Source organism: Mercurialis annua, linkage group LG3 (assembly GCF_937616625.2).
Source record: "Mercurialis annua linkage group LG3, ddMerAnnu1.2, whole genome shotgun sequence".
Classification (NCBI taxonomy): Eukaryota; Viridiplantae; Streptophyta; class Magnoliopsida; order Malpighiales; family Euphorbiaceae; genus Mercurialis; species Mercurialis annua.
The window spans coordinates 12,639,497-12,662,763 of record NC_065572.1 but is presented as its reverse complement, the minus strand read 5'-3'; the positions used below and the strand labels follow the sequence as shown (position 1 = coordinate 12,662,763).

Below are 23,267 nucleotides of genomic sequence, written 5' to 3'. Positions count from 1 at the left end.
TAATAAATATTTGAGTTTATAAAAATGTTCGACCGGAAAACCGGTTATAAATTAAATTTATATAAAATTCTTTACTTTCTCAAAAGATACACACTTCCCGTTAAAATAAAATTTTTATTTACTAAAAAATTTTCGTTATAAATTTACTTGCAAAACATATCATTATGTTTTAAAACTTCTTATAAAACATTGTATATACATATATACTGAGCATAACCAACCCCTTCATCTTCTCACTCCAAATTTTTAAATTTCAGCTTAACGTCCATGCCACCAAATTTTGATCATACAACCAAAATCAACAACTTAATTTATAACTCGAGTGAAACTTAATCCTTATAATATACCATTATTAATCTAACATCATAAAACCAATCATTTTCTTCAATATTCGTCCATACTTATCACTATCATCACAAAGCATATGTTTAGGTACCATTCGGTACAAATTTTAAAACCGTTTGAAATTCAGCAATTGTAAATATGTTTATCTAAACGTGACTCGCGAGTTACTTTTAAAAATTATTTTTTAAACCCACTTTATTAAAAACAAAATCCTTTTACATAATTGTGTCTCAGGGTAATACCATCTCTCATCCCTAAAAAGTTGCATTCAACCCTATCATTTTTTATATGTGATGCATGTACTATTTATGCATGTATCGATTAATTATTTACATCTTAATTAGTGAACATTCAATGCATGATGCAATTTCCTATTTGTGACATGTAGAATGCGTAGTCATGACAAGTCTAGGCATAATTACGTAGTAAACAAATTTCAAATATTTTAACAGATAATTTCATATTTAAAATCAAAATCTCGAGAAAAATATTTTCTAGACATTTCACTTTGTGAGAAGTGCACTACAAAATCTCGAAATAATTTTTCAATTCTCACACCATATAATCACCAATATATCGTACGATAAAACTCCAATTAATAGATATATTCATAAGCATCAATAATTTTTCACCCAAATTAATCTCAGAACATATTGCAATTAATACATAAATATAAATAATACCTCGTCGCATATTTCTCACAACACGAGACTGTACAGTCACATATTTTCCATTATTGCGTGCTCGAGGACTGCTCACTTCCTGATCGGTCCATGACGCTTTAGCTCCTTTCTATTTCCTTCTCTCTTCCACTTAGCTGCATTCCAAGGTTGCAGATCCTTCGCCTTCTTCCTCGCCTCAGAAATCACATATTTGAATTGCGAGTTATTTATTTCCATTAAACTTGTATACTCCGATCTGAGACCAAACACGTATCACACATTCACTTCCATAAAATCCACCATTAGTTCGGGTATGGCACCATTTAGCCAGGTAAAATCGTCAGTGTGTTCCTTCACCGATCGATCACCCTAAACCAAAGTCTCCAAATCCCTTTTTAACACCTCCAATTAATTGTCATTCCGACACTCCAACTGTCTAACTCTAAGATTCTGATTCCCAAGCATCCTACGTTCAAACCTCAACTCATAAAACGTTTCTTTACGCCCGGAAATATTTTTCCAATGTTTAGCCATATCAAAACCAGTACACCTATTCCACTGAGGCCTATTTGACTCCTGATCCGAGCCATACAACTATTTTTGAAGGATCAATCTCTTCCTCCTCCTCAGAATCATTTCTCTAATGGTCCCGATTCTAAAAAACTGATGTACCCACTCTAGCGTTACCAGATCCTGATATGTAGAAATAAAATGAGGGTCAACACTAAGGTTCGACTCACCACTACAACACAACACAACAATAGAAATTATGCCAAAAACAAAACATTCTAAAACGACCTCGCGTGCTACCCACACGACACAAAAACATGGATCGAATAACAAACATGGCATATCTCATCCAACATACAAGTCATACAAAGACAACACAATGTAAATAGGTTACGATTCACACATCCAACATGTTATCTCCGAAAAACGAATATGCAACAGCCTATTCAACCATCATGTTACTACTAACATGACATACAACTCATACAACTTATCGACATCTCAAATGTCGAAACTAACATGTTATGGAAATATTCAAAAATAAGATAATAGATATCAACATGTAGCATGGCATCAACATATATGCAACAATACAATTCCTTAATTTATGCTCCGCAGGCGCATCTAGCATACTTAGATACCATGCCAAACTACAACATATCGAGGATCTAGATCCAAAATCAATTGTTTTAGGTTTTACAAAATCAAAAAATTAGCACAAAAAGAGCAATAAATGATAAAAAGGAAAAAACACAAACAAAATTCTAACTTAAAGATTTGGGAATATACGATGGTATTTTTATAGATTTGTTCAAGATTTGAAAAGCCAAAGAAGTTAGAGAGAGAGAGTGAAGTTCACTAAATAAAAAAGTAAGTCAAAATCAATTTGGAAAATTAATTGAGTCAACGGAGAGGTGCTAGCTCATTTTTTTTTTATTTTTTTTCTCACAATGTAGTTGAGAATGAGATTTAGAACAATAAAAATGTGGAAAAATAGAAATGAATAAAAAAAAAACAAGAACGTGAGAGGCGCAATATACAAACATAAAATAAAAATAAAAATGGATGGCGCGAATTTCTACCCCATTCTTCTTTAGCTGCACCCTTTAAATAGCCCCGTCTCTGCCATTTCTCATCATCAACGTTTTCTCCATTTCTCATACTTCTCTCACTACTCTCAATTCTCAATCTTTAAATATAATTTACGATCAAGAAATTAATTACCCATTTGACAAGAACATTTTTTTGTAAGTTTTTTTTGCATTGATTTGATTGTTTTGAGTTACGTGTTGTTGTTTTCAGATGGTGTTGCTTTCACTTAAATCTTGTTCCTTTTGTGGCTAATTTTGATTCATTTGCTTGGTTACCTTATCCGTTTAAATTTCGTTTTTTTATGCATAATTTGTGATTCTTGATTTCTTATTGGTCTTCAAAATTTGGCCTTTCGGGTGATTATTGTATTCAATTTTTCATTTCGTTTTCAACGTTTTTCTGCTGAAAAGTTGCATGAGATGGCAATTGTCAAATGTGTTTGCTTTTGGCTGAATTTTGGTTGGTTTGGTTTGAGTTTTTGCATACTGCAATGGTTGAGTTGAGCCGAAATTTGTGTTCAATGTGCTGAGTCTTTGTTTGTCTGGCATTGCAGAGAGACTGAAATGGCAACAAATGTAGCTGCTTTTACTGGTAATCTCAACTGTGGATTGAGCAAATCCAGAATACAAACTTCTTGGATTTCCAGTGTGGGATCTAATGGATGCTTCAAGAAAGAGCTTTCGTGGTATATCATAAAGATCGAAACTGAACTTTTTTTTTGTCTTTCGTTTCTACGTAGAATTGTGATGATTCGTTATACTAGATGGCTTGCGTAGTGGATCTTATAACACGACCAATCTTTTAGTACTTGGGTATATGATCGAAAGTTCACATATGCAACGGGCAGGGATGTTCGTTAACAGCTTTTAATGTTATTCAGTTATAATACATTACAAATATGCATTGATGAAATCTTTTAGTACTTGGATTTACTCTTGCTGCAAAGCTGGTGCTTTGCAAGAGAGATATGGATTTGCTAGAAGCTCTTAAATATTGAGTAGAATATTTACATTCCAGATGTTTTGGTGTATTATTTCCCTTTTATTCACTTTGTGGTGGGTATGAATGTTGTAGGTCACATGGAGTGTCGAAGATCTTTCAGATCCAGAAATGCAATGTTTCCCAATCTACGATTGGCAGGCAGTGGAAAACTCTTGGGACAAGGACATTTACTGTGTCATCTTCCTTGAAAGATGAATCCACCAAGTATTTTGATTTTATCATTATTGGAAGTGGGGTTGCTGGCCTTCGCTATGCGCTTGAGGTTGCACAATATGGAACTGTTGCTGTGATCACCAAAGCTGAGCCTCATGAGAGCAATACAAACTATGCTCAAGGTGGTGTTAGTGCTGTGTTGTGTGCTTCCGACTCTGTGGAAAGTCATATGCAGGACACTATTGTAGCAGGGGCTTATCTATGCGATGAGGAGTCAGTCAGGGTAAGATTTGAACCAGTAGTTTTTAATTTTTAAGACTTCCTTTGGGTTCATAATACATGCTGAGTTCTTTGAATTGTCTTTCTGCTAGTTTGCTTGTGTTTGATGTTCTGTTTTTTGTTTCGCTAGATCGTCTGTACTGAAGGGCCTGATAGGATCAGGGAGTTGATATCTATGGGTGTAATGTTTGATTACGGTGAGGATGGAAACTTGCACCTTGCAAGGGAAGGGGGTCACTCTCACCATCGGATTGTCCATGCTGCTGACATGACTGGAAGGGAGATTGAGCGAGCTCTGCTAGAGGCAGTTGACAATGATCATAATATATCTATGTTTGAACATCAATTTGCTCTAGATCTGCTAACTTCTCAGGTAACTTTTTTTAAAAGAACTGTTTGTATCATTAGCTTTAATTTTGATGTACTATTTCCATATTGGCTTAAGATACAATAATGATGGCAATGCTGAAGTAAATTTTGTTTTTTATAGGACGGTCCTGACACAGTTTGCCATGGTGTTGACACAATCAATACTGAAACACTAGAGGTGATGCAAGGTTTCTTTATTCTAGGATTGATTTGAAATTTTTGACCTATATGCTGAACGTTTTCGTTTTTGCAAATCCCAGGTTGTTCGATTTATTTCGAAGGTGATATTACTTGCTTCAGGTGGGGCTGGCCACATCTATCCAACGACCACAAACCCTCCGGTACCTTTCATTCTCTAGTTTCTTATTTAAAGTTTTTGCCTACAGCGACTCCTTGGATTCTTTTGCATCTGAAAGTTTAGAAGACTTTACCGGTTTAAAATTTTAATCTAATGTCATTAAATGTTCTTAATCATTATAATTAGCTATAATATCAGGCCACTTCAAATAATGATTTGACAATTATACCCTATGTTTGGATTATTTTCGAATACTAATCAATCAAATTAGTTATGAGAATTTGAAATCTGTTTTGGAGGTTATCTGTATCCATCTTTCTGCATATTATGCACTTTGACTAGTCAATTTTCTTTGCTTTCCCTATAGTGACTATAGAGTGTGAATTGTGAGCTAACAAAGATTTCTTACAGGTAGCCACCGGAGATGGGATTGCAATGGCTCATAGGGCTCAAGCTGTGGTTTCGAACATGGAGTAAGTATTTGCTCATCTATTATCTCTTTTGTTTGACATAAATACACTTTTGTGATGATGTCTAAAACTGCAGTTTGCTACTGGTTAATAATATTTGTTTCTGATTGTATTTACAACTCTTGGATTTTATCAGATTTGTGCAATTCCACCCAACTGCCTTAGCTGATGAAGGCCTTCCTATCCAGCCAAGCACACCGCGAGAAAATGCATTTCTCATTACTGAAGCTGTCAGGGGGGATGGAGGTCTGCTTTATAATTTAAGCTCGGAAAGATTCATGCCCCAATATGACGAAAGACTTGAGCTAGCTCCTAGAGATGTGGTGGCAAGAAGCATAGATGACCAACTGAAAAAGCGTAACGAGAAGTACGTGCTGCTCGATATAAGTCACAAGCCAAGAGAAAAGATTCTCTCTCACTTCCCCAACATAGCTGCTGAATGTCTTAAGCATGGCCTCGACATAACCCGTGACCCGATTCCAGTGGTTCCTGCTGCCCATTATATATGTGGTGGAGTCCGTGCTGGGCTTCAGGGCGAGACAAATGTGCGAGGCCTGTATGTAGCAGGTGAGGTTGCTTGCACTGGTTTGCACGGAGCAAACCGACTTGCTAGCAATTCACTGCTTGAGGCGCTGGTTTTTGCACGAAGAGCTGTCCAGCCTTCCATTGATCACATGATGAGCTCTAACCTCGATCTCGGTGCTGCAAATTGGTGGGCCCGACCAGTCGTGCCTAAAGCACTAAAGAGCAGCGTAATGGACGACATATCAAAGACAACTGCGAAAGTAAGGAAAGAAATGCAATCAATTATGTGGAAATACGTGGGAATTGTTCGATCAACAACAAGGCTGGAAACCGCAGAGCGTAGAATCCGAGAATTGGAGTCCGAGTGGGAAAAACACTTATTTGAACAAGGATGGGAGCAGTCGATGGTAAGCCTCGAGGCATGTGAATTGAGAAACCTGTTCTGTTGTGCAAAGCTGGTGCTGAATAGTGCAATGGCAAGGCAAGAAAGCCGCGGCCTTCACTACACTACAGATTTCCCTCATGTGGAGGAAAGTAAAAGGTTGCCTACTATTATATTCCCGTCTCCTATGAACAGCAGCTGGAGTTCGCGGCAGCTACACAGAAACGCCCCTGAGTTTACAACTGCAGCACAATAAGGCTCTCTGCTAATAAGTGCACTGGTGATTGTTGTAACCTAAGTTTGTATTTGTATGATATGTAATTCATAATCTAAGTCAAGATGTGTAATGTAAACCTTAATTTGGTGTTAAATGAAATGCATCTTTCAAATTTGTTTACTACCATTCCATTTATTTTTTCCAGCTTTTTGATACTAACCGCAATTCTCATGTTTATCTGACCAATGGTGTGCATGGTTTTTGGTTCGGTTTTGGTTTGATATATAATTTAGAACTAAACCATTTATAAGCGATTGAATAAAAATCAAACTATACTAAACATTCATATAAAATTTTGGTTTGTTTTACTAAAATTTGTAACTTTTTTTTCATATATTAGTTAATATAGATTTAAGCTTAACATTATATATGATAACTAGATTAACATAAGATATGATAGTATTTATATATCATATGATGTTCGTTTTGAAGTTTAGTTCTTTGAACGTCACGGTTAACCAATTGTAGAAACCAAATCAAATTTAAAAATCTAACTATTTATTCATTCATATGTGAACCATCTTTTTAAAGGATTTTAATCGAATTATTCAAAACTTGGATTTGATTTGTTTCGAAATTGGTTTAACTCATTTTTACTCATTTCCGGTTCTGAATTTTGGTGCTGAAAATAAAGAACAAAGCTAATAATTATGTGGACAGTAAAGCCATGAGCATTAGAAAGTCCAAATCGGACATTTGTCAAGTTGGATGGTTTTTCTTTTATCATTTATTATGAATGAAGATGGATTTTTTTTATGTGGTTTTAGTTCGATCCCAAAACTAGAGTTGTGCCATTGCTTAAAACTCACTGACATTGTCGGTGGTTTTTTTTTTTTTTAGTGGAGACATGTTATGTTGAAATCTAGAAGTATATGCAAAACAGAGATTAAATATCTAAAGAGCAAATTATTTTGAAGCCTCTTATTTATGTTATAATTCACAATTTTATCCTTTTTATTTGAAAATTAAACGATTTGATCTCTTATTTTTGTTTTCATCAACGATTTAATCTTTCCGTCTATTTTTAGTGTCAATCAACCGAATAAAGAGTAAATAAAAAAAAACGATATGGTCCCCCTTTTTTTTTGTCTATAATTTCGTCTTTCAAGTTTGAAATTAATTTACCATAAGTCCTTTCACTTGGTTGACTAACACCAAAAATAGACGGAGGGATTAAATTATTGAGAATAAAAAACGAGAGATTAAATCGTTTAATTTTTAAATAAAATGTAAATTATAACAAATATGAAAATTTATAAAGTAATTTGCTCATATATAAACTCCAACAGTCCACATCAAATATAAAATTTGACACTCTAGCTAAAACATGAGTGACAAAATTGATTAAATATCATAATATTAAGAAAATGAGTCCCCATGATCTCGATTTACACCTTGCGCCACGTGTCATGTATTTAATAGATGGTTCATAATCCTATTTGGTGAATTAGGTTCACCTAAGAATTTCTTACAGTAGGAGCAATTTTCCGTTGCTCTAAAAACGCTTTAAAGAAAAGAAGAAAATCACTTTCAAATAAAACAATTTTTAATCCAAGAAAGAATTTCTTTAGGGCAAAGACCTTTTGTCAAAAGAGGATCAGCATATCCAATACAACCGATGCTATGAACACCAACAACAGAACCAACTGAAATACAACCCATAGTTGCATAGTTTTGTTTTTAAAGTTGGGTGATATAGTTGTTAATTAAAGTGTATATTGACATCATGATATTGTATGATTGAGTGTCCACTCAAATTATGCAAAACAGAATCAGAAATAATGGACTTCTCCACAAAACACACCAATAGTTTCTTCATTAGCCCATAAAAGGGCAGGGAGAATAAGTTGAGTCCACCAACCAAATGTTTAGATCAACTGCCACGAATTTTGAAAATGCACGTGCGTTAAAATTTGGTAGTTAGGAAGAGTCTTTTACATAATTTTAACTTTTTTTATCATAGGATAAAATTATTGAAAGATTTATGAATATATACAAACAAAAATGGCTATTCAACAGTGATGATTAAACAAATCTAAAATTATATGATACTTATTGTAAAAACAATAATTAATAAAGGTAGCAATCAGATGAGAGTGTTTATCTCATGCAACCGTTGCGCCACGTCATTTTTACATCAAACCAATGAGCATTTGCGATAGAGAATCTTTTAATTATTACTTATTTTTTTTGTCATTTAATTTTCCACATGGCTAACGCATAATTGGTTTGTTGCACGAATGTCATGGCGCAACGGTTGTGTGCAATAATTTTTCATCAGATGGACTATCTTTCTAGTTAAAATTGCACTGAACAAAGGATCATTTTATCTCTCAGCTTAGCACGAAATTTCAAGAAAGTTTAAAACTGTAAACGCGAGAGCCCGGTATGTTTCTGAACTCAAAAATAGAACAGACCCGTCGATCTATTCTTGAATTCATGAACAGACCCAAGTTTGTTCCTGAGAAAGGAAAGACTTATAAGTCTATTCTTATGAAGAACGGATCGGGGGGGTCTATTCTTAATGTGAGGAGCAGATTTGGTCCTCACAAAAACGAGGAATATATCATGCGAGGAGCAGATCGCTCCTCGTTTTTTTTAGGAGTAGCAGCTCCTCTTATTAGACGAGGAGTCTCCACGCCCGAGATCAAAAAAAATTAAAAGAATTAATTTTATTTTACAAAAAATACAAATTATAAGGGTTCATTTGATAGTGAAGTTTTAAATTAGAATGATTAATTTTATTTTTTTATTTTGAATTATTGTGTATTAGTTTAAAATGTTAAAAACAATTAAGACCATTTTTATTTTTTGCCATCAAAAATCACTTTGAAAAAAAAAACCACCATCAAAATCAGACAGTGTGTCACTCTCTTGGGTAAGAGTGGGGATGGGAATTTGTGAGCCCGTTTTGACAAATTTAGAGTATAAGTGATACGAATTTCTTATTTAGGACTTTTTTGAAAATTTGTGTCAAGTTGAGGAGGTAACCTGATCCTTTGTTCAAATTACGACGCACGAATTGAAATCTAATTTTAAAAATTTAGAAACTCGATTGAAATATATCTGTTAAAACTACATCAGCATCTCTAATTTTTTTGACTTATACAAAAATTAAAACTAATTTTTAATTAAAATTATACTAACTATATATAATACTTTTGTTTACATCAAAATTACAAATATTTCCCAAAGGTCATAAAGTCCATATTCTTCTCAAAATATAGAAAAAGCTACTGCGATTAATTGGTCAGATGTTGACTCCAGAAATTAAATTCAAAAGTTGACTCTAGAGGTTGACTCCACTTAAATTCATAAGTTGACTTTAACTTCAGAGGTTGACTCCAGAGATTGATTTTAGAGGTTAATCTTAGCGGTTGACCAATAATTCTTCAGAAGATTTAGAAAGCCCAAGTTCATTTTTGGAAGAGAAAGCCCATATTTAAAATTGCCATTAGATTGTATTTAAATAGCCAGAAGCCCAAGAATATCATTGTCAGGAGAATAAAACTAAAAAGCACGTGTTTTTGTAAAACGACAGTTCAGATGACCACGTTTGCAGTTTTGTAGAAGTGGAGAGGTGATGTGAGAATGTGTGCAATTGAAGATAGCAAACAGTCACCAAAAGTACGAAAGACTATAGATAAGAGAGAAGCAGGAAGATTAAGGCCCCGATCAATCATCCAAAAAACACGTTCAAAGGCTAAAAACACTCAAATCTCTGCAATTTCAATTTTCTTCAATTACTAAAGAACTTTACGATTGAATTACTGTATTTTCTACACAAACGCTTGTACTTTCATTTTCTTCAATTAGTAAACACATTTACGGTTGCATTTTGATATTTTCTATTTAAGTTTTTAGCGTTACTTGTTGGAGTACTTGTTATAAGATTAACCAGGCCACAGTTGCTTGTTTTAAGAAATCAAGTTATAATTTGGAATCCGCTTCCTAGCACGCTCGCAAATTCATACACACTTGTTGTTACGGTTATTTTCACAAATCGCAAAACGCCAGCAACAACTCTTATTAACATATATTTAATATATATTTTTTTGGATCAACATAGATATTTTTATTAACTCTAAAATAAAAGAAAATAAATGTAAAAAACATGGTAAACAGGTAGATCTAATGAAAAAAGTAGCCTATTCTACAACAATAAGCGACCTAATCGCAAATTTATTTTTCAAAATTTTAGAAAATGAATTAAAAAACTGCGCTAAAGTTGAATACATGCCTGATTTTTCAAGGCATATAGTTCGAAATTTGAATTATTGCAAAAATTATTGAATCCAGCATAAATCTACAACAACCAAATTAGAAGAATCTTGCATAAATTATAAACTCTTCATAAAACAAGATTCATAAAAAATCAGTACAGATGTTCACCCAAAACGATAAAATCTTGATCTAACTTGACAAATAATCTTATTTTACAAGATCATACCATAAAACACTTTAAAATACAAACAGATCCCTTAAATTGAACAATTCATTAAAATAAAACTACGATAACAAAAAATTAAACATGCCAATGATGAATTAATGAATTTTCGGCACAAGGCTAGTCTCACTGTCTCACCACCCTCAAAATCAAAGTTTTAGATTTAGAGAGAAGTTAGAGAATTATTTTAGAGAGAGAATTAAATTCTATTTCAATCTTGAGTTTCCAATTAATATTTTATCTTTTTTAAATAGGAGCTTTATTAAAAACCATTACTCTCTCCAATCTAAATATTATATCTATTTGTCTTACATACCAATTTAAAATTAATTTTTTTAATTAAAATTACTAGCCACTCATAAAACTCTTATTAAATATAATATTCAAATTTAACATTTATTATTATATCTTTATTAATAGGAGTTTTAAAATAACTTTTGAGATATCATATAAACTTATAATTGATATCAATATTATCAGACAATATTAAATTAATGCTAATTATTAGAGTCATGATAATTTAATTTAGTAGACTACTAGAAATTTTATTAAGAGTATTATAAGTATTTATCTACCTAATCCATTTTTTAAAATAAAAATCAGCTTATAATTTAAAACACTTAAAATTAAGTCAATAAAATAATTTAAAACGGACAAAATAATAATCTGAGAAAATTTGGATTTTAGTAAATGAAAGAAATTGTATGATATAAAAAAGTGCGAAAATTAAAGCATAATGGAGAGAATGTGGTGGTTGGAAATGCAGGACTATAATTTTGAGTGGACCATATTGTCTTTGTTAGTGGACAAGCCCATCTTATCACTTTGGCATAAATTTCAATGCATTGTCGTCCTTGTCCTTTTCAACGCCATAAATAGAATTTCTCAGCAGTAAAAAATAAAAAAAAATAAAAATGATTGTCATAAAATGTCATCATATTTACCATTTTTTCTTTTTAAATTTAAGCATTTTACCAAAAGTCATGTCCCAACCTTTAATATTTTAGCATAAAAAAACTTGATCTTATTTTTATTGTATTTTATTTTAAATTGTTATCCGATGTTGTTTTGGTCATTCAAAACATCCAAAACAGCAAAATGACATTATTTTTTTTAAGGGCAAATGTTGTAAAAAGTACAAATTTTTAATAAAAGTTTCACAAAAGTCCTGACCTTTCAATTTTGTCAATTTTGGCCAAAACAGATTATTTGGTTTCAATTGTGGCCAACTCTTAATTTGATTTCGATTTTGCCTATGTGACGCCTACGTGGCATGCACATATATTGAAAGGTCAGGACTTTTGTGAAACCAAATAATCCATTTTCGGCCAAAATCGACAAAATTGAAAGGTCAGGACTTTTGTGAAACCAAATAATCAATTTTTGGCCAAAATCGATAAAATTGAAAGGTCATGACTTTTGTGAAACTTTTGTGAAAGGTTTGACCTTTTTATAATATTTGGCCTTTTTTAAAAAACAAAGTGCCTAATACGGCACAAGATTATATGATAATTTTTTAAAAAGGTGATGTAAAGTGTTTGTATGCTTAAATTGAAAAAACGTGAAAGATAAGATATTTTTAACAATAACTCATAAAAAGGATAATTGATCAATAACAGATTTATTTTATTTTATTTGAGTGATAGGGCTTTGATTTGTTTTATTTTAGCTATTAAATTTTAATTTTATTTTTAAAATTACCAAATATACACGGCAGCCATCGGTAGTTGTTTTTTCGCCTGTATCTTTTTAAAAATTTACAGCATGATGCATAATTTTATTTCAGCATGAAGTTTTAACCTAAATTTTACATACATAGCAAGTTTTTTAAGCGAAAAAATTCAACCGCTGCATATATATTTTTGCCGAAAAATCTCCAATTGGAACAAAAATAAACTTTAATAAGCAAATTGAAAAAAAAGAAGGAAAATTTAGTAATCAAATTGAAATAAATTAAAGTTAAATCACCAAACTGTAAGAGAAGTGATGGTTTGGGTATCTGATAATTAATTACCCATAAAAATTAGATGATAAGTTGGTAAAAGTAATTTGTTTATCAATGAATTAAGGATTTTGAATAGTGGTTCTGCAACTAATAATGGAGCCTTTTAGATTAGTTTGTACATTGGCGATTTTAGTTTTGGAAATGGTAGCAGAACCGCGGCCGGTGATGAGCGACGCCGACGTGCAGAAATGTAAATTCCGGTCACTGTACAATTTCGGAGATTCGAATTCGGATACAGGTGGAATATCTGCTGCATTATCTGAAGTTACTGAACCAAATGGCGAAACGTTTTTTGGACATCCTGCTGGAAGATTCTGTGACGGTCGACTGCTTATTGATTTTTTAGGTAACCACTCAATCACACAGTGGAATTTTGTTTTTGTTTTTCTTTTTAATATGTTGGCGGTTTAATGAACTAAACTGAATTAGCTATCAGACTCAAGTATATAATAATTTTTGGTTAATATTAACTTTTTTGTTAAATCCACCTGAAAGAATAAATGAGGGGTGAGCAACAATATCAACCGACCGAATTGCTGATTTTTGATATATTTGGTTCGGTTATGAGTTCATGTTCGGTTGGTTCAGTTCTGATAAAAATATTAGTTTTTTTTGGTTATCGCTTTTGGTTTTAGATTGGATCATACAAATTAACCGAATAAACTAAATTTTTTTAATTTCCCTTATTTTTGTTGGTTTAAAAGAACCGACCGAATTACCGATCTATCCGGTTGGGTTTTGGCTAAACTTTTTTATTCGGTCCGTACAGTTTTAGACATTCAGTAGATCGCTTAATTGAATGAGCCTACGGTTCAATAATCAAACCGACCTATGATCATCCCTATATTCCACAAAAACTCAAAAAATAAAACTACCAATTAACGGCAAAGCTACCTTATAGATTGTTTTAAAAAAAATATACTATTAATTTATTGTTGGTTAGTTTTGAATAATAGTACATATGAGGTTATGAACTGTTCATAGCATTAATGAGGTAATATTTGTTAATGTTCTTGAAATGCAGAATCCAAGAAAACAAAAAATGATATCTAATCTTTTATTTCTTTGGGTTTTTAACAGTTGAAACACTAAAATTACCCTACCTGAGTCCATATTTGGACTCAATTGGAACTAATTTCAAGCATGGAGCAAATTTTGCAACCGGAGGTTCATCCATCCGTCCTGGTGGTTATAGTCCGTTCCATTTAGGCATACAAATTGCACAGTTTATACGGTTCAAGGCTCGCATTACATCTCTCTATGGTTCGTTCATCACACCCTATATGTGATCTTTAAAATTGCTCGGTATTTCAAATTTGTAAAAATTTAAAAGTTGATGGCCAATAATATTGCTAAAATTGAAAGTTCTTAATAAAATTACAAAATACTTTTAAAATTTGTGATCTTTTAAAGCAATAAGCTTTTTTTTTTTTTTTTATAGCTCACCAGAAATGTTAATTAATAGTGGTGAATTACAGAATCAGGAAATTCCCAAGCATTATTCAAAAACAATCTTCCAAGGCCTGAAGATTTTTCTAGGGCTTTATACACATTTGACATGGGACAGAATGACTTGGCCTATGGATTTCAACTCACTACGGAACAACAAGTTATCAACTCAATTCCTGATATACTGACCCAGTTTTCACAAGCACTGCATGTAAGCCCACAAAAACTTCTTGAAATCTACATTTCAATGTTTTTGCATTTTCCGGAAAAACGCTTTTAAAATTCCTAAACTCTATATTTATAAGCGTTTTCGTTTCCATATAACCTATTCTTATCAAAAATGTTGTTTACCATAATCTGTTACGGGATTTCCGTTTCCGTGCTACAAAGAAGCGAACTAGACCTATTATGCAAGGCCCAGATCAAAAAATCATGAATACTGACAATTTGCAAAATGGGTGTTTTCAGGAATTATACAAAGAAGGGGCAAGATTTTTCTGGGTGCATAATACAGGCCCAATAGGTTGTTTGCCTTATAGTGTTATATACAACTCAAAGCCTAGAAATAAAGATAAAAATGGATGTGTAAAATCTCAAAATAAGGTTGCTCAAGAGTTTAATAAGCAATTAAAGGACAAAATTTCCCAGCTGAGCAGAGAGCTTCATCATTCAACATTCACTTATGTTGATGTGTATTCAGCTAAATATCATCTAATTAGTACTGCCAACACTCAAGGTAACATTATACTTTAACATGTTTAGAAAATCTGTAATTAGTTTGGGCTAAATGTCTGTTTCGACACCCGAATTTTAATTATTTGGACACTTTGTAGCATCATAACTTTTTGGTTGAGCCTAATGGACACCTAAACTTTGAGTTTTGTAACATTTTAAACACTTATTAACTTTTGATATAACCTAATAAACACCTACAAAAGTTTCTGTTTTTGTTTTGTTATAATTATGGGTGTGCATTAGGTTTAAATCAAATTAAAACCGGACTAATTTAAAAAAAAAAAATCAAATTACTCTATTTTATAAGAATTATATGTTTTTCAAACCGAATCTCAGTCATCAATTCAGCTAGTTTTTTCTAATTATAAAACCAAACTTAATCAAAAAATTATATTTTTTATCACTTCAAACCCAAATTAATGAAGAAAATTAATTCTTTCGATTCTATAATTTGGTTTGGTTTGATTTTTTCATACCACTGCTTATAATGAGATACCTAAACACGATACGATGTGTCAAATTAAGATGTAAGTCAATGTTTAAACCATTATTTTAAAAGCCGAACTAGTTCAACTGGTTGAACCGGTTGAATAGATTATATATAAAAGATAAACTTTGGACATGGTTAGGGTCTAACCGATTCAGCCGGGTCGATCACCGGTTGAGCCCGAGCCAACCGGTTCAATATGGTCGAATCAAGTTGGACCGAATTCTCCAGTTTTTAGATTCATTTTGACCAGATAGCTAGGCGGTTTTCGGTTCAATCAACCAGTCCGGTCTGATCCGGTTTCTCGATTACCGGTTTTAAAAAAATAAAAAAGTTGAGGCATACGGTAGGAAATATTGAAAATTAAACTATGAACATGACCAAATGACTAAAGTTTAGGTGTTCAAATACACATTTAGCCAAGTCATGGAGATGTAATCACACATAACCCTTGCAAGAATCCATTAAAGCACATAAGTTGGGATGGTATTCACTATTCTCAAGCAGCTAATCAATGGATAGCTCATCAAATTCTCAATGCCTCTTATTCTTATCCTTTTTTCTCAATTGAGGAGGCTTGTCACCATTTCAAGAATGTCTAAAAGCGAATCGAACACTACGTAATTTGATTATTATTCTAAATTTAAAAAAAAAAATCTAAAATCAAATCGACATATGACCACATCCATCATAATTAATTTTAGTCACACGAAGATGAGAATTATCAAATAAGTCCAAATTGTAAAATATAGTATTAGTTGAGGTTGTAGTATTAATAACTGTGGATATTTGAAACGGTACATCATCAAAAAAAAAGGTAGCAAAATAATTAAGTATGAAATGACCAAGTCAATCCGAGTCGAGTTTGATTCTCAAATATTTTTATCGATTTTTGATAGTTACACAAATATAAAATAACAAAGTTCTTTCAATTTGTTGCTGAAACTTGCATTTGAGTCCACTGAATATGCAATGCAAGCAACTCAAGTTTGTTATAATGTAGCCATAGCTAAAAACATAATTTTTTTTAAGCTGTCCTTCTCTTTTCCTATAATTTTTTTCTCCTCCAAATCTTGAGCATTAATTTTCTTTTGAAAAACAATTACTATCATGAGTGATGTTTTATCAAAATTACTGTTACATACCCCCGGTCAGGATTCACTTCGGATTTGACTGATCCGAACAAAATCAACTTTTATATTTATCATAAAACCGAATCAAATTGAATATATAATAATATAGAAAATTGAATAATGGCGAATTAGTCGGTTCAATTGATTTTTTAGTTTCATTTGGTAATGTACCAAAACTTAACTGAATATTTATTTACTTTTCGAAACCAAACTAAAACACTAAATCATTTTATAATATCAAACCGAGCTGAAATTTAGAACCTAATCTCATGGTGATTATGTAAATAAGTTTTGGATAGCTTCAAACTCATGTTAGTCTCTTGTTGGCAGCAAAAATAGAGTTGTAAAGAGGTTGACACAACATTAGACAAAATTGCATACTCTTTTTTATTATTTTTCTACTTCTTTTTACAGTTGAGCTATCATTTTTATAAGACATCAGCAGTTTAAAAATAACAAGACTTTAAATTGTGGTAAAAGCAATTACTACAAAATAAGAACGCTAATCAGTATTTTGGTGTACCAATACATGAAAATGATATTCCAACATTTCCTGTTTTTTTATTCAAAATTAATCAATATGAAGAAGAATTTTTTACAAAATGGAATTCCATCAATTCAAATAAACAATGAAGTGTAAACTCACTCTTTTCCTTAGTAAAAAATAGTATGAAACAATTCTCTGATTCCTAATATCCCTAGTTTTTTTTTTTAAAGAAAATTATTACTATCATCTCTAATATTAATAAGGAAATTTATAGTTTCTCATTAATTAATTTTAAACATTTAGTGTTTCGCCCTTATTTTTATGTATGAATTATTTAATAAAAAAAAAGTTTCACCTTTCACATTTATGAAGATTTAATTTAAGCACACTTTGTAGAACGTGGCACAAACCGTCAAAAATAAAAAAAAACTTGGCACAAAAAAGCTAAAATATTTCATTTTTTGGCATTTTATAGAGCCCAACGTCATTATTGATGTCATTTTTCATCTAATAAAAACCGCCAAAAACGACATCATTTGGTTAAAAAAATATATTTTGGTGCCAAAAACTCCAAAAAAATAAAAGTTTGTATTTTTTTATGCCGGATTTTACAAGTCGATGCTTAAATTGCTACAAATCTGACATGTGTGACGGTTTTGTCTTTTACAATTATCCCTTAGGGCCTGTTTGGATAAATTAAAGGATTAGAATCCATTTCATTTCTAAATGAATTCAATTTGGAAATGAATTTTGTATTCGGTTTTCCGAGTTATAAATATGAAATTAATTTTAAATAAAGTGAAATAAATTGAATATTGTATTTTGAATGTAAATGCAAATTTAAATTGTGAAAATTCATTTGAACCAAACACATATCTTGTAAAAATTCAATTAAGTTATATAAAAATTAAAAAAATTATTTGAACCAAACATACCCTTAAATTAAGTAAAATTCGCCTTGAGGTTAAAGAACTCGAATATAATGAAGTAAAGAGTGAAAAAACATTTTTGACATAATTTCAAGCGGAAAGATAGTACGTATTCATTTTTTTTATTATAATTGAGTATAAAATACACGTGCATAAATGTGTGATTTTGACATAATTACAAGCCAAATGATAGTAATTATTAAATTTTTATTACAATTGGGAAATTAATCACACTCAGCTTGGATTACAATATCCTTACTACTAGACTATGCATGTGCGGATGTGCTATAGTATCCCAATAATTTTGATTTTATTAATCTTTTCAAAATGCAATGGACAATCTTAAAGACAAAACAAAAACAATCACTTAATTTTGATTTTGTAGTAGTAATTCAGGATACTTCCTCAATGGCATCATTTTGTGTAATATGAAGGTCCTTGTCAAGAAGGGTAACCAGTGACCTGGATTTCTTGGTTCGAACTTTTCCTGCTTCTTTCAACAGCTCACCCAATCTTTTCTTTTCATCAATCACATCAGGATTTGCTGTTCCTAGCTTTTGTTCCCTCATCCCCACTACATACTCCAAAATCTCAATTGCATCGTCCAATCTGCGTTTGTAACGATTTAAGCATATTATTTAAAACGTCGCGTTGATGGTTGCATTCTTTTTCAATTTGGTATTTTATAGAACATTTCCGTTTTTCACAAAATATAAAGCTATGAAATGTGTGCTAAAACGGCGTTGAAAAAACGAAAAATGTGCTATGAAATGCTTAAATCGCTACAAACACGAAAGGTCAGGATTTAACATGCAAATAACCTTATCTTTTTTATAAGAATAGGTCGTAAATATAAAAAAAAGGTTAAATGAAATGCTGAAACATAATGCTCGAGAAGATTTCGTAAAACATATTGTTATAGAAGGGGAATGTACCTGCCCATTGCATCATAAGTTCCTGCAAGGTTGCTGTAAACCCCTAGAGTGTCAGGATGATAAGAGCCGTATTCTTTTTCCAGAATGGTTCGTGCCTCTTCGAATAACTCAGCAGCCTCGTTTATCGCGTAGCGTTGCACGCAGGCTAATCCCATTTGGTTCAAAGCAATTGCAAACAATGCAGATTTCTTCTCCCCGCTTAGTCGAAACTTCGAAACCGAACTTTTGAAGGTGTTGTAAGAATCTGCATAATTCCCCATCAAGTAGTATATAACTCCCATTTGTGCTTCAATTCCTGCAATTGTACATTGCTGACCTGGAGTGTTTCCATATAACTTCAAGGCCTTTTTAAGTAACTTGAGTGCCTGCTCGAATTCATTCATCGATTGATAGATCGCAGAAATTTCGATAAATCCACTAGCTATCTCTTCTGCAGGAATTCCAGGGTTGGACTTTTCGTATATTCGAAGTGCATTTTCTCCGTAAGATTTCGAATCCCTGAATTTTCCTATTCTGTTGTACAAATCAGCTAAACGTACGAAAACGGAAGCAACTGCCGGATGATTTTCGCCTTTACTCGACTTAAACACGGTAAGCCCTTTCTGATAAGCGAAAATTGCCTCATCATACCTGGCCAACGATAAATATGCATCTCCGATGCTGCAATCCATTGAAGCTACCTCGATATCCTGTCCATTCGCGGCCATTGCCATACTTGCTAGAACATAATACTCAAGAGCTGCTTCGTAATCTCCTTTCGCTTCACATATTAGTCCCATAAGCCTCCGATCCGCTGCTTCTTCGAGCGACGCAGGACCGCCTTTTTTGCTATGGATGTCTAACGCCATTTGACAAAGCTTCTCAGCCTCATCAAATTGCAATGCTTGAACATAAGCCTCTGCTACGTATCGACAAGTCTCTCCGATTCGTTGATCTAATTCTCCCAAGAATTGCTTTTGGATCTCTAAACCAGCTGTATAACACAGAATTGAATTTTCAATCTGGCCCAGCATTGCATAAGTATCACCCAGTTGCATACATCCAGCAAATTTGGCAAGTGCATGATTTTGACCATCTTCTAGTATTGGAATCTCAATAGACCTCTCAAGAACAGGAATTGCCTCATTATACTGCCCTAAACTGCAGTGTAGAGCTGCCAAAACATGTAGGGACATAACTAGCTCTAAATCGGGTTTTCCATTTGCACAAACCTCGAACGATTTCGTAGCACGAATCGCTAATTCGAGAGTCTTTTGTGGATTTTCTCCTGAAGAAATCATATCCTTTGTTTGTTTCAACAAGAAAGGTCCAAGATCAGGATTATCTAATCCTACTTCAAGATGATCATCATTTCCATTCCGATACTTTGCCCCGAGAGAAGCGAAATTCCTCTGTTGCTTCTTCGTATTGAAACCGACTTTTCGAGGCTTATCGCGTGGAGATTTGCTCTTAGGACTAGACTTATCCGATGCCTGCAAATCGGATTGCAAGCGAAAAAGCTGATTTTTAAGACTTGCAGCTCTGCTTTTCTCCTTATTTGTAACAGAACCGATATCTTTCTTGGGAATCAAGTCACCAGCATTACTTTCTTCTTGTTTATCCTCTGCAACCACCTCTTTGGTCATTTCCACTACCTTAATTTCTCCGATAATATGGCATAATTCGGAATCAATTCGCGATTCCTCCCCGTACGACAAAAAACTAGCCCTCGACGGTGAAGGATCAGAACTCTGCATCTCACATACATTATTATACAAATGTTCGATAGATGTGTCGATGATTACACCGTCGATAGCTAGATCAATCGAATCGCCGCTGCGCGGAGTGTGTGGACTCAGTGTGCTTCTTGGTGACCTTTGATGGCTAAAACTTTCTTTATAAGGTGAGTAGTCATTATGTGCATCCATTATTGCTAGTCCAGGCATTTTCTGTCAAATTAAACTACTGAGAATTTCAAAAGCCAGAAAATCTTTTCAAGTTGTATATACATAATGAAAATTCAAGATTCCAAGCATAAATTTCATCAAGAAACAAAATTTCAAGAACAGAATATTATGAAAAAGAATAGAAAAAACTTAAACACATCAAGAAAAACACAGTAAATGAAATTGAAATGTACAAAAAAGGGGTTAACAAATGGATAAATAGGTCATACCTTGTAGTTGTATTCAAGAAAATGAATGCGAAACTCTGTTATTTTTCCTTTGGTTTAAATGTGGTTCTGTGAGTGATATATGCACATAATGAGAAAAATAAAGGTAGGGCTCCTTGTAGTTATTTCTATTTAGCTACATATTTATATATGTACATGTATGAATGGGTTAGAAACAGGGACGAACCTAAAAAGAGCGTATGTTAGACGATTATCAAACTTACAATTTAAATCTTATAAAAAATACGGATAGAGTATTAAATAGTATAATTTTGAAATTTTAAAATTTATTATATATTATTTATAAGTTTATTAAATTTTGTTCATTTTATAAAATTTCAGTGTAAATTATCTATTATAAAAAAACATTTTAGTCGGTCGAAAAGAAGTGGCATTTAGTTACAAAGGTGAGGTTAGAATTAGAATCAAGCATAATACATTACAAAAACTATATAATATAATTTTTTGTTTCATATGCTTATTTATATATAATACAGCTATGTACAATTTGTAGGTGTTGGGTTGTAAAGAGGTGGAATGTTGAAGCAAAATATAGAAGGCGACTTCTCTCCCACCGTCTTCCTTTCTTTCAATTTTTTTGTGAGTATAAAATAAATTCAATAATTTATTGATCAAATTTTTGAAAACTTTTAATATACAGTACCTTATGTATAGTATTAATATATTAAACCTCTTAAAATTTCATAATCATAAAATTTTGGAATTTATATAAATTCATATAATTAATTAAATTAAATTTTCAAAATGTTTCAAATTCCGTAACATATAAAATTTCTTCATCTTCTATAACATTCACTAAACAATGGTTTAATGTTTTAAAAATAACAAATTTTATTTTTAAAGTTAACTATAATTAAATTTTTAAAAATTCCCTCATTTATCATGTTTTGGGAGTTTGTATGTTAATTTTATCCAATTTTAAAAATATTTTTTTTTTAAATTTAGATCTTTTGATTAACTAACACATTGACAAAAAATATGATTATTTCATAAAATTTATAACCTCTATTAATTTTATTTTTAAATAATTGAATTTAAAACTAAATTTGAAAAGATTTTTGTTTTCGAATTTATAGACAGCAATAATATATCAAACTCTTCAAATTTTATAATCATAAGAATTAAACTCTTCAAATTCCATATCTTTTTTACATTAATGACAACTCTTCAAATTTTATAACCATAACATTTTAAAATTCTTCACATTTAAATTTTAAATAATAAAATTAAAGTTTTTTAATTTCTCATATTTCATAATATATAAATATTTATAATATCATAGATCCTCTTATATTTTATAAATTAAAATTTCAATTTATACAATATTATTTTAAATATATGTTATGTTCAATGAAGATATACTTTTAAATTAAATTTTGAATTAAATTATTGATTATTTGTAAATGCTTTCATTTCTATAGCTTTCATTGAAGTCCATTATTCAATATTATATAAATTTTTAATTTATTGATCAAATGTTTCTAAAACTCTTCATATAAAATAGCATAAACACTATTAATATATTAAAACTCTTGAAATTTCATAACTATAAAACTTTTAAATTTTTATGTGTTTAAATTAATTAAATTAAATTTCAAAAATGTTTTACATTTCATAATATATAAAATTTATTCATCTTCTATCACATACATATATTAAATTAATTTATTTAATTTACTAATTTAAGTTAATCATGTAAGGGATTTTTCATAACAACCATGAAAAAAATTTATTTATAAAAATATGAGCAAGAAAATTAATTTTTCGAGGTTCTGGAAACTCTTTTTTTACAAAAATGATGGATTCTAAAATATAGAAAAAAAAATCTAAAGTAAACCTTTTTAATTTTAGTTTACTTTTTTATTTACTTTTGGTTACTTTTCAATGTTAGTATTGTCTAAAATACACAAAAAAACTGAAAATACATCTAAAAACACAAAACCAAAAAAACTCTTAATATACACCTATAACATTTTAAAAACATTCATACATAACATTCAATAAATTTAATAGTCAACATACCACGTATTGATCACATGTTGGTTGTCTGTTAATTTAACTGCCGTTAATTGCTAGTCAAATTTTGCCGAATTTCAGCGACCAGTCACTGAACTTTAGCGTTG

The 23,267-nt window shown here is 31.6% G+C and overlaps 3 protein-coding genes across 4 annotated transcripts; 2 read left to right on the top strand and 1 right to left on the bottom strand.

Annotated features, from left to right (window-relative positions):
• The first annotated feature begins 2,637 nt into the window (after positions 1-2,637).
• LOC126672118 (L-aspartate oxidase 2-a, chloroplastic) lies at positions 2,638-6,484 on the top strand. Its single transcript, XM_050366048.2, has 8 exons — positions 2,638-2,764; positions 3,163-3,294; positions 3,684-4,047; positions 4,174-4,416; positions 4,534-4,590; positions 4,673-4,753; positions 5,122-5,183; positions 5,317-6,484. Exons 2-8 carry the CDS (start codon positions 3,173-3,175, stop codon positions 6,341-6,343), a joined length of 1,956 nt encoding a protein of 651 aa, XP_050222005.1. The 5' UTR covers positions 2,638-2,764; positions 3,163-3,172; the 3' UTR covers positions 6,344-6,484.
• Positions 6,485-12,782: 6,298 nt separating this feature from the next.
• On the top strand, positions 12,783-15,189 carry LOC126674605 (GDSL esterase/lipase At3g27950). Its single transcript, XM_050369081.2, has 4 exons — positions 12,783-13,162; positions 13,897-14,079; positions 14,295-14,476; positions 14,734-15,189. The coding sequence occupies exons 1-4, from the start codon at positions 12,910-12,912 to the stop codon at positions 15,016-15,018; spliced, it is 903 nt and encodes a 300-aa protein (XP_050225038.1). The 5' UTR covers positions 12,783-12,909; the 3' UTR covers positions 15,019-15,189.
• Positions 15,190-18,223: 3,034 nt separating this feature from the next.
• Positions 18,224-21,271, bottom strand: LOC126675386 (protein KINESIN LIGHT CHAIN-RELATED 2). 2 transcript variants are annotated; one of them, XM_050370022.2, is made up of 3 exons: positions 21,127-21,271; positions 18,972-20,912; positions 18,224-18,645 (listed from the first exon to the last, which is right to left on the bottom strand). In XM_050370022.2, exons 2-3 carry the CDS (start codon positions 20,894-20,896, stop codon positions 18,429-18,431), a joined length of 2,142 nt encoding a protein of 713 aa, XP_050225979.1. In that variant the 5' UTR covers positions 20,897-20,912; positions 21,127-21,271; the 3' UTR covers positions 18,224-18,428. The 2 variants fall into 2 exon arrangements, with proteins under 2 accessions (XP_050225979.1, XP_050225978.1); XM_050370021.2 differs by having other exon boundaries at positions 18,972-20,899.
• Positions 21,272-23,267: the final 1,996 nt, after the last annotated feature.